The sequence below is a fragment of the Nylanderia fulva genome, unplaced genomic scaffold, assembly GCF_048542155.1.
Source record: "Nylanderia fulva isolate GAGA-0341 unplaced genomic scaffold, ASM4854215v1 Scaffold32, whole genome shotgun sequence".
In the NCBI taxonomy this organism is placed as follows: Eukaryota; Metazoa; Arthropoda; class Insecta; order Hymenoptera; family Formicidae; genus Nylanderia; species Nylanderia fulva.
Window position 1 is genome coordinate 993,384 of NW_028190390.1, and position 13,634 is coordinate 1,007,017.

General features: G+C 32.6%; 1 protein-coding gene across 4 annotated transcripts in view; it reads left to right on the top strand.

Moving 5' to 3' along the window:
• Positions 1-13,634, top strand: part of LOC114945579 (kin of IRRE-like protein 1) — a 652,455-nt gene that overhangs the window by 531,064 nt on the left and 107,757 nt on the right. For all 4 annotated transcript variants that reach the window (XM_085484861.1, XM_085484860.1, XM_085484862.1 and 1 more), the window contains one exon: positions 7,489-7,599. In XM_085484861.1, coding sequence (XP_085340987.1) covers positions 7,489-7,599 — 111 coding nt within the window. The remainder of the gene's footprint in view (positions 1-7,488; positions 7,600-13,634) is intronic.

Genomic DNA, 13,634 nt, shown 5'->3' on the forward strand with positions numbered 1-13,634 from the left:
GCGCAGCTGATTGTAGATTTGCCAAATCTGTCGAAACTTTCTTTAATATTAGAATAATAATAGCTTATTAATATATTTTTTATATTAATATTTTTAAGTATCTCTCTGTGCTCTTTTCGTAAATAAAAAGTCGGGTAAACGCGCGTTTACGCATTTTCCGCTCGAAAGTGGCAAAAGGGGCACTTTTTGAGTTTCCCGGTAAATGCAACTTTCGTGTTGCAAAAATTCGCTGCGAGCTAAACTTTCGAATATTGCGCGCCGATAAACCGAAGATTTTCATCGAAAAAAAAAGAACAAAACCGCGTTGCTCTTTATATCTCGCGGAAAATGGTTTTTCTCTCGATGTGGTGGAAATATTTCGACTATAGGGGATGAGAGAAATTAACTCAATTAAAATTGCGGCGAGTGCATATTCACACACACACATATATATATGCATCACTTTAGCTTTTCGCTCATTTTCCGACCACTTCTAAAATTATCGACGCGACCGAAACAAGAACCCATTGATTACGGAATTGCCATTACAGCCTCCATCCAGTTCGATCTCTTCCGCCGGTCTCGGTTCTTGATTCCATCCACAGCGTGGAATTGAAAACTGCAATTTAAAATCCGGATGCAGTTGGCACGAAATTTTAGTAAAATTAATTAATTTGTCGCGATATACATGAAAAAAAATATTAGCTACTATATGGCTAAATTTTACGGGTGTCACTAACATTATATTTAAAATTGAAAAAGAGAATTACTTTAAAACTAAAGTGTAGGAATGTCCCTAAAATTATAATTAAAATTAAAATATTAGTTACCATATATTTAAAATATATGATAGGTAAATTTTACAGGTTACATGTTTATTTCTAGTTTCTATATCACACCTAAAATTTATTATGCCTAAATTTTAGCTGTGATAATTAATATTTTAATTTAGGGCTATCCCCCTAATTTAATTAATATTTTAATTTTAATTATAATTTTAGGGACATTTTGATTTTAATTACATAATTTTATAATTGAATACTAAATTTTAGATGTAATATAGGGGCATCTTTCAGTTCTGATTTTAGTTTATGGACATCCCTAACATTTAATAAATATTTTAATTTTAATTATAATTTTAAAGCCATTTGCATTACATATAATTTTAGAACTGGATGGCTAAATTTTCAATGTAGGGACCTTTTAGTTACGAAAATTAATATATATTTTTCTTTCTGTGTATATTATACATACTTACATGATTTTTGAAACGTATACTTATACGAGACATATTTATGTTAAAAGCAAAATGCATGCACGTAACCAGAGCAGGCAAATTAGACTCGATATTTGCGGAAGCGAACTATGTTACACGTATACGACATTGCACGCAAAACTAGACTCCCTGTTTGCAGAAATGCGGACGGCTACTTCGATCTCCGAAGCGGCGCGTTGTATCTACAACTACCGACTTTACCTCTATCTCTCTCTCTTTCTCTGCTCGCGCGTTACTCTAGGATTACATTTTGCCTGGGAGCGATACTTCTCTGAGATACACTTGCGCGTGTGTATAACTTCTGATTAGTATCGCGCGCGGTATCGATCTTCGTGTTACTCGCTGAAGTAGGTAATCTATGCATCGCTCAAAATATATCGTTTGCTTCTGCAAACTCGTATTAGAGGCAAAAGTGGTAAGAATATGAAAATACGTGATATCGCCTTATCGAAATATTCGATTCCATTATTTAAATCTAAATCTAAATGTACAAGAAGAAAGGGATCTTATATACAGGGTGCATCGATTCTTTATCGAAAATTAAGGGGAGTTTCTTATATAAACATTATATAAAAATTAAGTTATTTTTTTTTCTCTTTTAGACAAATGGGAAAAATAAAACTTGGTCGATATTTTTCGTTTCATTTTTTTTTATTTGTTTCTGAAATTTGAGGAAAAAACTTGATTTTTACCTCCCTCTTTAGAAATATATGTTTATATAAGAAACCCGTCTTAATTTTTGACAAAGAAACACATCTAAAGTTTTTAGCACTTGTATATGAAAGTATGTTAATATCTTATTTCCTCAATTTTTACGCGATAAATTAAGTATAATACATATTTTCAGTGTTTGCTGTTATCTAAATAAAATTATATAGATGATTACTTAGATGAAATCTTATCTTTATATAGATAATAGAAATACGTATTATCTAGATGAAAATGATTTCATCTTAGATGAAAAAAGTATTATCTTTATTAAATTATCTAGAATAATTCTCAGATAATTGGTTTAGAATCATAGCACAAAAATATTTAAATAGTAGACTTATTAATAAAATATATATTGTTTCTCATTATTTATTATATTTTTTACAATAAAACAGAGCCATGTCTGCTTTGCTTTAGTGTGAAAAAAATTATGAATAATAAAAATAATATTTGACATTTTTGAGATCTCTATTTTCTTTTATAATTTACAGTTTTTTAATAACTACGTATACATAAGCAGTCTTATAAATTATTATCTAAAAAATTATCTATATAAATCGCCATATAATTTTATCTTTTATTTAGATATATTTAAATAATATGAGGTATTTTAAAGCATTTTTTAGATATATTTAAAATATATATTTAGATATATTTAAACCAAATCATCTTTGTCTTATCTAAGATGAATTTATATATTTTTATCTCATCTTTATCTAGCTAATTTTAAAATCATCTAAGCACAACACTGCATATTTTGTACGTCATATAAATATGCGTATATAAAGACGTGTAAACACGTGATAAGTTTCGCGTCTCGAAGAGACAGCCTTGCGATTAATAAATCTAATATCCAGTTATATTATGTGATTAAAACTCCGCGCCGTGGGATAAACTAGAACGAGAGACGAAATTCAGTTTCCTTTCTCTCGGGACTTTATCCGGAGAGAAGCTTTCGTCAAATCAATTCGCCGTGTGACGCGATGGTACCCTCGATAAACTTTATTTCTTCGCAATACGTACGTCGCGATAGTTAATTGCTTAATTTCAGATTTTACTCGTTCGGTCCTGATTTTACTCTCGACTGATTAAACTCGATAACGAAATCTACGACGAATAAATTTTGCGTAGACGTGTCTCTCCCGCCGAACGAAAACCGATTTTGATTTATAGATTGGCGAATAATTTCGCCGAATCTCTTCGAATCCTTTCCGATCTTTTTTTTTTGTCTCGCAAAATTGGTCCAATGGAAAAGAAAAAGAGATCGGAAAATAAAATAATAGAGATCTCAAAAATATTATTTTTATTATTCATTATTTTTTTCATACTAAAGCAAACGAGACATCGCTCTGTTTTATTGTAAAAAATATAATAAAAAATGAAAAATAATATATATTTCATTAATAAATAATAAATAATCAATTTTAATAATAAAAAATAAATATAATATTATAATAAAAGATATAAAATAAATAATAAATCATTGACGATTTATTCGTCGGATACGGTCCCTATGTTGAGTCAAGTGTTGTAGATAATTTGATCAACAATTCTCCCGTGAAAATATATAAAGGGATATTGTCGAGCGATTGGAATCGATTGCGGAGAGACACGAAACGGAGAGAGAGCGTGTATCATTTTTGATTGCGCAAAAGTGCGGCGAAATATCGCCCTCGGAGCCCTCGCTGGATAGAAATTAAGCTCCCCCGAGGAAAAGGGTGTCATCGCCCGTCGTAGATTGCTCCGGATGATGCACGATACGTTATGAGCCTCATTTAATTTGCTGTCGGATACGCAGCTTTTACGAGGTAAATTATGCGAAATTATCGACGACGACATCGCTAAACGTTACTCGAATATCATCGCTGCTCGTCAGCCAGATGTGACGTTCAATTATTATTACTTGTCAAATGCATTACGCGTGATTCGAAAGTGTATAGGAGCAACGTCGATACTCTTTCTTATTCCCGTAATTAAATTTGAAGTAATACGTTACATTTTGATATATTAAAAAAGATTGCCACTTTTGCAGTAATTTACTCCTTTGATGACGTCGAAAAAATTTTTTAAAGGATCTATAATTAATTAAATCTAAAGTAATACATTATATGTTTTAATATAAATTAAATATTAATAAATATAAATATTAATATTTTAGAAACGTTGTCACTTTTACAGTACATGTAATTTAATTCTTTGATGGTATAAAAAAAGGAAAATTAAAGATTGTTATTACGCGATTAATCATGTAAAGTGTGATGTTGCCCTGTAGCAATAATATTCAGTACAAGCTCTGGTATAATGCACGAATAATTTATTGGCCGTTCTTTGTGCAGAAATTATGAGATGTAATTACGAGAAGTTTGTAAGAAGAAAAAAAATATATATATATATATATACATACATTGCGCGCAATTGCGATTTTACAAATTACGAGGAGAAAGCGCGATGCCAAAGGAAAGGGCGTACTTGAAGAAAATGAATTGGAAACGAATAGCAACATCGAGAAAAGCAATTCGCACGCTCTTGCGCATCGACTTTGATGCGAATTTAATTAATCTACGCCGGAGCTTAGTCCGTGCGCGCGCAGCATCAAACGAGCTTAACACAGGGGCTTTTCGCGAGACGTTTTCTATGTGAAAATCCCTACAGTGATATCTTCTCAGCGTTCATCCCTTCTCGGGGAGAGACGCGTCTGAAAAATCCGGAGTTAAAAAAAAAAAGAGAAAAGAAAATCAAAAAGTTGTACCGGAGGACCAGGAAATCGGAACGAAATGCCACGTCGTCGACAATAAAAGAGCGCCGAAGTAGAGAGAGAGAGAGAGAGAGAGAGAGAGAGAGAGAGGGAGAAGCGCTAGTCACCTCGATTGATTGGCACGTTGACGTGCGTGGCCACGATGGATGACGCTTTATTTTCCATGGTACACCCCGATTATGGATTGAAAAGCGGCCATAAATCCTCGTGAATACTTTACAGGTATACGTTCCGGCAGGTGAAACGGGGGGTTGAAAGGGAGACAGGGGGTGAGAAAAGAGAGACGACGCCAGCAGAGGAGAAAGAAGGGTGTTTTTTGGTAAAAAAAGGGAAAAAAAGGGAAGGTGTTGGATGATGTTATACGGTGGATGCCCGAAAATTGAATGCGGTTCGCGATTAAGGAGATGCTGTCGTTGTTCTGTTTTACCAACTTTAAGTTAGGTTAGATTCATTTTTTATTGAATATACAGATTGAAGAATCTTTTGATACAGGCTTTTAATCTCAATTTTATTACTTTTGTATTATTCTTTCATGTCATCTCTAATTGGAAACGCCATATTTTATGCATAAATAAACTGCAGAACTTTTGTAATAAATAAGTATTGTTATGAGGTGATGCAAGAGGCCGATAAAAAACTATAATTTCTTAATTTATTGCTTTTTATACAAAATTACAGCGCTCCCCGTTCATTATTATCAGTATTTTAATTTGTATTTTAATTGTGGAGAAGGATTTTTCAATCTGTATAGCCAATAAAAAGAAAAGCCCTCGAACTCAAAGTCGATAAAACAGTCATGATCAGTATCCTCTAAAGTGCTTTCGTCAGGTATACATAGTTGATGTGTATTCAACATAAAATAATTATCATTCTCGATTTTTTATTTTTCGCGACAGTAGGATACATTCATGTGAACTGTGATTCGTTCAATCGCGATATTTTCTCTTTCTTTTTCATGAGAGGACAAAAGGGGGCATTTGCCCTCTTGGAATCAGTAAAAAATTAAGCATTTTGCTCTCCTTGTGAATCAACACTGGAATTTATTTGCGATTTTATTTAATATAAAAATATTGAAATAACAAAATCATAAAAAAATGGAATTTAAAAAATTAAGAAAAAATAATAAGAAACAAAAATTTTAATTATATCTTTTCCCGAAAAAATTTCTGCAGACGCTCATACTCTCTTTGTGAATAAACAATTTATGGAATATATTTACAATTTTATTAGATATAAAAATATTGAAATAACAAAATAATAAAAAAATTAAGAAAGAATAATAAGAAACAAAAAAGTTTTAATAGTGCCCCTACCTGGAAAAAAATCCTGCGTGCATGATCTACTCTATTTCTAACATTCTAATTCTATTCTATAAATTTGGTGAGAGATTGGAGGCTCTTGAAATTGCTGAGATTGCGCGAATAGCGAATTTAAACAATTTTTTTCTTTCCAAATTGACTCTAGAATCACTCGCGAAAGAGAGAAACCTTGAAGTACCATAAAATTCGCGAATGAATCATATTTTATAAGCCGATAGATACACATTTCTTTCTGATGAATCGCGCGTAGGGATTCGAGCGATATTTCAAAAGAAAGAAAAGACTTTATTTTCATGCATAAATATATATTGTCGACTCGCGGAATAATTTTGTCATTTTTTATCCGATATATCGACCAACAATATTCGCGCTAAAGTAGTAAGTTGCATATTAGAGGTTGGGTAGAACGTCAAGGGAGTGCTTTTAAATTAGAAGTTGGCGAAACATCGACGCGTGTGTGTGTGTGTATGTGTGTGTACATATGTACTTGCAGAGAAAATTAGTTGAAATTAGCAAACAAAAGCCAAAACGGCGGCGCCTGAGGCCGCATAATTTACGAAAGAAACTGAACGTAGGGAATGAAACCGGGAGAGAGAAAAGCGGAAAAGAGAGAAGGCGAGAGTACTATAACCACGCTGATAAAATGCCGTTCGACGTATGCGCGTAACTTGCAAAATAATGGAAAAAAGCAAGAGAAATATCCCGGCTCGGGTTTATCCGACTCCGCTTCGATTTCACCGAGAGAGCGGCGAATATTCCGCGGAAAAATATCGCCCCGCTTAATCCGCGAACGATCATAGCAATACATGCCCGATACGTGCATATCTTATACGCCGAATTTGTACCAAATACAGAGGAGCGAAACACAGTGACACGGCCGGGTGCATAATTCAAAAGCGACATGAATTTTTAATCGAACGAAAACAAAATTTATTTAACATTTAAGGGGATTCTAAACACCGTTCTATTTTATCGATAAAACATCATTTTTGCGCACCCTTTTCTTTTCATTGATCGAATAAAATAAATTCCTTTTCTCCAAAAAAATTTTAATTTTTTAATTTAAAAAAACTTTGTAAAAAGAAAATCGAGAGGTTTACGCTTGTTTTTATATGCACTTTAATCGTGAAAAAGCATTTATTATTTTGTTCAACCAATAAAAAGGAAAAATGATGTTTTATCGATAAAATGGGCGTTTAGAATTACCTTAAACGTGTAAAAAAAATGAAAAAAAATTGATTATAATCGTCAGATAACATTTAACAAAGGAAACAAGAGTTTTTAGGTTATCTTGTATCTTTAAACGCGCGCTTACTAATTCAACATATGTTTAGCTTCTTATCTCCTTGCATAGATGGCTACTATTTCATATATATATATATATTTTTTTTTTTATTTTGCTCTTGCGACGTGTGGCATTTATATACAAATTTTCCTTCCTATTGCAGTTCCGCCAGAGCAGCCAACCATCTTGGATCGGTGGGGTCGCATCTTGAACGGCACAGCTGGCCCTTACGAGGAAGGCGATGCACCGTATCTCACGTGTCGCGTCACGGGCGGTAAGCTGGCACAAAATACAGTAATATAATATGTATACGCTGAGAAACGTTTATCTGCGTCCTTGCTAACTGCGCCCGACACATCTGCACTCGACTGCATACACGGAGTGTCCCGAACGAGCCAAACTTTTCGTCTACGACGTCTCTCCTCGATCGATAGTCTTCGACATTTTGCTTAAAAAAAAAGTAAGGGACTAAGTTATATCGTACTTTTCGAAATTTAGAAAAGATGGAAGGAAGAGGATTATTTAAACGTTTAATATCTTTGCAATTATTTCTATGACTTATTATTCTAATTATTACCTCGTGAAAATTTTGATTTTGAAAGTTTACACAGATGTAAGAAGGAGAATTAGAAATTGATGATTCTAAGGAATAAAGTCACCCCTTATATTTGACTATTTGCTTTTCTTGATATATTTCGAAAAATATATGAGATATCAAAAAATGTTTTATGGTAAGAACGTCTGTATTTAACTATATTAATAATATTTTGCAAAAGTAATTTTTATAAAATTTAAGAACTTGATACATTTTTTAAATCTAAGAAAATTATTTTTTGCAAAATTTTATTAATACGATTAAATTGAGATATTCTTACCATAAAACTTCTTTTAATATCTCGAATATTTGTCAAAATATATTGGAGAACGCAGAAAGCCACTTTACAAAATGGTTACCTTAGACTCGTTTTCGGACAGCACCTAAAAATTTCTAAATTCATCAATTTATTTTCTCCCTATACATACGTGTATAAATTTTCGTCAAAATCATAATTTTCGGGGATTCTTCCTTGGATAAATCAACTCGCGGATACATCTCATTTCGGGGAGAGAATTATTTTCCGATATTTCGAAAAATATTCGAGATGTCAAAAAATATTTTATAATAAGAACACTTTTATTTAACCATATTAATAACATTTTGCAAAAATAATTTTTTATGAAATTTAAGAAAACTTAATAAGTTTTTTAAATCTAAAAGAAGAATTTTTTTCAAAATTTTATTATAATGCATCCCAAGTAGGAAGCATACGTCATTTTGACGTCAAACGTCGAAATGACGTCATTCTGACGTTTAATGACGTGTTTAGTGTGCTACTTGGGATGTGATTAAATAGAGATATTCTTATTATAAAACTTCTTTTAATATCTCAAATATCTGTCAAAATATATCGAAAAAGGCAGAAAGAGTTAGACTCGTTTTCGCACAGGTAAAAATTTCCAAATTCACTTTATTTTCCCCCTACACATACACACATAAATTTTCCTCAAAATCAGAATTTTCGGGGGTTCTTCCTCGGAAGAATAAATCAGCTCGCGGATACATCTCATTTCGCGGAGAGAGAATTCTTTCTCGATTCAATCCCCGTTTCCGGAGCAAAAAAAAAACCTGCCGAGTCGCAAACGCGGCGCATTTTGGAGCGAAAGGTTAGGTTAGGTTCGTCGCTCGCGGCGAACCTCACCGCGAAATCGTTTGCGGAAACTTCGATCGCGCGGTCGGAGTCGTTGGTGTCGCCGGTTATTAGATCAGCCAACTTTTTATCGGCCGTCATGGCTAAGTGAAAAGTTCAGCGGAAAGAGACAGAGAGAGAGAGAAAGAGACTCTTCCTGCTGGGGTGAGTCCTTCCCGGTCTGCGATGGAACGGATGGACGAAGATGGGGATGCAAAAGGGAGCACTCACCCCCGAATGGCGGGTTCCCCGGTGTTTACTTTAGCAACTGGATCTAAATTTCTGTTTATAACTGCGGCGCAACTTCTTCGACGGGGCCTCGCGCCTTAAAAGATTATTTCCGACCCTACTCGCGCGCCCTCTATTCTCGATGCCGTCTGATGGGGACGAGGCAGACAGCATCCTTCGTGCTTTCGGCGTGATTAAGCATCGCGCATCTTTCGGCCTGGAAAATAGGGAAGGGGATGAAACGTCGCTGAGGATCCTTAAGTCGTGTCGAGCGCGGGCAAAATTTTCGACAAACTCGACTCGCGCATCCGCATCCATGTTTGAATATTCATTATACCGCTCCTGTAGCGTTGTGCGTCTCTCTTTTCCTTCTCTCTCTCTGTGTCTCTCGTCGTTATTTAATTGTTTCAATCAAGAACTCGTATATATAAACGCGCAGATATTCGGGGATGCAGCGGATTATAATTTGAGGATTTGCAAATTAATTACGATTTAGAATTTATTACTCGCCATCTTTGCCCAGAAAGAGAGAGAGAGAGAGAGTTTATACGAGTATTCTTCTTGTAAATTGACAGCGCCTTGAGTATTTTAAGGGAATGTTTTTATCGGAGATGCTCATCAGCTGTTTTATTCGCGATGTCACTCGGCATTGTTATGTCATGTTTATGTCTGCATGATTTTATGATCTGAAAGAAGAATTTCCTATAGTTATTTGCAGTTATCTTAATAAAATTATATAGATGATCTAGATGAAGTTTTAGCGTCATCTTATATTTATATAGATAATAAAAATATGCATTATCTTTATCTGTATTTTAGATGAAAATGTGTTGTCATCTAAATAAAATTATATAGATAATCTAGGTGAAGTTTTAACGTCATCTTATATTTATATAGATAATAAAAATATGTATTATCTATATCTGTATTTTAGATGAAAATGTGTTGTTATCTAAATAAAATTATATAGATGATCTAGGTGAAGTTTTAACGTCATCTTGTATTTATATAGATAATAAAAATATGTATTATCTATATCTGTATTTTAGATGAAAATGTGTTGTCATCTAAATAAAATTATATAGATGATCTAGATGAAATTTTAGCGTCATCTTATATTTATATAGATAATAAAAATATGTATTATCTATATCTGTATTTTAGATGTGTTGTCATCTAAATAAAATTATATAGATGATTTAGGTGAAGTTTTAGCGTCATCTTATATTTATATAGATAATAAAAATATGTATTATCTATATCTGTATTTTAGATGAAAATGTGTTATCTAGAATAATGTTCAGATAATTTGATTTAGAGTCATTGCACATAAAAATATTTAAATATTATTTAGTAGCAGAACTGAAACAGTAAGCAATAGAAACAAATAAAAATATATATATATTTTTATCCCTTTTATAATTTGTACTTTTTATAATTGTGCTTACATATAAGCGGTTTTAAAAATAATATTATCTAGAAGTGATCTAGATTCCGATAAATTGTCATATAATTTTCTCTTTTATCTAGATATGTTTAAAACAAAATCTTCAGCTATCTAAGATAAATTTACATATTTTCATCTCATCTTTATCTAGCTAATTTCAAAATCATCTAAGCCCAACATTGGTTATTTGTGCACTGAATTTAAATCCGCAAGTTAAAATAATCTATCACGTTTTTGAAAATTATTAGCAGATGAACTCGATGTGCAAAAAAGCTTAAATTGTACAAAAATATCGAATTTTTTTATCAAGAGATATGGCTTTACCTCGGATAAAAAATTCTATATTTTTATATAGTACACAACGTTCAAAAGGTTTCATTTGAATTATTTCTTTCATCTCTTGGACACTTGATTTATTACGAATTTTCAAAAATGTTGCCAATTTTTCCCAAAAACCTTACATGGTAGAAACAATTATAGGAAACCACTCCTTTTCCAAACTGCAGAAAGAAATAAATAAAATGAAGCAGACTGGTGTCCTCACAAGAATACCCGATAAACGCTGCGTTTCCTATATTATTTCATCACGGCTCGATCGTCTCTCGACGAAATTCGTTTCCTTCCACGAAATGCGCAAATATGTCGAATCGATGTAATCTGTCAACGACAAATTCCTATCGAATCGTGTCCGTCCATCGATGAACAGCGTTATACATCACGAGATATCGTCCATCCTTTCTGTACGTTCGTTAAAAACGAAACAGAAAAAAAAAAAGACAGAGAGAAGGGTTTCGTTACTGCGAGAGGAGATGAATTCTGTTGTTAGAACCGCTCTCTCGATTCTCGAACAATCATATTAGTTATCGTTGTCAAATGCCGGGCAATGGATAACGGCGATTCGCCGATGTGCCCTTGTTCATCGGCGAGTCCCGTTTCGACGGATATATATATATATATATATATATATATATATATTGAATATATATATATATATATATATATATATATATGTACAGCGCCGGGGAATATTGCCGTATGCAGATTCAATGGGAATTGCATTCGCGTTGCGCATCGATCAAACGCACTGCGGCGTATAAATTGAATATCGAGAAGATCGGCTTATCCTTAACAATACGTTCAACGTCGCGCCGAAGATCCTTTCGCCGGTGAATCCGCCGTTTTAATTTAATTGTAAATAACGCTTACGCGAAAGGAAGATTCAATCTCATATTGCGATCAAGAACGGACATTTTTTTTTCTTTTGTTACTTGCCGTTTTTAATCGAGCTAGCAGATTTTATACGATTCGATTCGCGGCCGCGACAACGACATATAATACGAGCATTAAATGTCAGGCGGAGTCTCTTGCCAGGCAGAGCGAGTGAGGAGAAAGAAAGAGAGAGAGAGAGAGAGAGAGTCACGTGTTTTTATTTAAAATTAAAAGCTCGCGCTTGTTAAAACGATCGGGACGACGTTCCCGCTTGTGACAGGCTGACACGAGATATTCCGCGGGGACCTTTTTGCGCGAACGAACGTGCGTAATTTGCGTAGTTATCAAAACGCCGAAAACAGATACGAGTACGCGTGGCGGGAAAAAGGATATCATCACAGCTGGCGTAAACTTATGTAAGAGGATTGTATTTTATGTATACAGAGATTGTATTATATATAATATAAAGCATATATTACATATACATATAATGTATAAAATAATATATACAATATATATTTTATATTATATAATATAATATACAAATGTATATAATATAATAAATATTGTGTATATATATATATATATATAATTATATTTTATATATATAAAAGTATAATTTTTCTTAGATATTTCAAGAAAAAGCATTTGCTCTCTCTTTGAATAAATTGCGGAATTTATTTGCACATTTAATATAAAATAATAAAATAATTGAAAAAAAATAAAAATTTAAAAAACAAAATATATTCAAAAATTAAAAAAACAAAGAAAATCTTTCTCGACACATATAGGTATCTATTTTGTCGTAAGAAAGCTATTAATGTTTTAACTTTGTAAGTAATATTTTGAATTATGCTCTTCCCTGAAAAAAAATCTTGCGAAAGCTTTTATATATATTTATATATACAAAAAATATTTTGCATAAAAATTGCTCGACTTTAAGAAGGTACTTATAAAATGATGTGAGGTTCTCTCTAGAAGCACTTTCCAAGATACAAGCACATTCCCTTTTAGCAGCTTTTAAATTATTTTCACACGACTTATCACTTTTTCTACTATCTTTCGAGATGAGTAATCCATTTTGATCTCAAAATTAAACAGACCTAATATGCAATAATTGTTGAATAATATTACTAAAAAATAAGATTTAAAGATTTGGAGGAGAAAGTATTTTCATAACATGTTTGCGCGAACATTAATATTCTAAAATTTAAAAAATACGTAAACCACTAAAAAATCGAAAAAATTCTTAAAGGGCTGCTGTTGTTGTTCTGTTTTACCAACTTTAAGTTAGGTTAGGTTCATTTTTTATTGAATATACAGATTGAAGAATCTTTTGATACAGGCTTTTAATCTCATTTTTATTACTTCTGTGTTATTCTTTCATGTTATTTCTATTGAGAGCGCCATATTTTGTGCACAAATAAACTGCAGAACTTTTGTATTAAATAAGTATTGTTATAAGCTGATGCAAGAGGCCGATAAAAAACTGTAATTTTTTAACTTTTATTATCTTTTTATACGAAATTACAGCGTTTCTCGTTTATTATCAGTACTTTAATTGCGGAGAAGAAATCTATATAGCCAATAAAGAGAAAAGCCCTTGAACTCAAAGTCGGTAAAACAGTCATGGTCAACATCCCCTTAATTAACATATTATTGAATTTTTCTCGACAAGACGGACTTTTGTGAAAAATC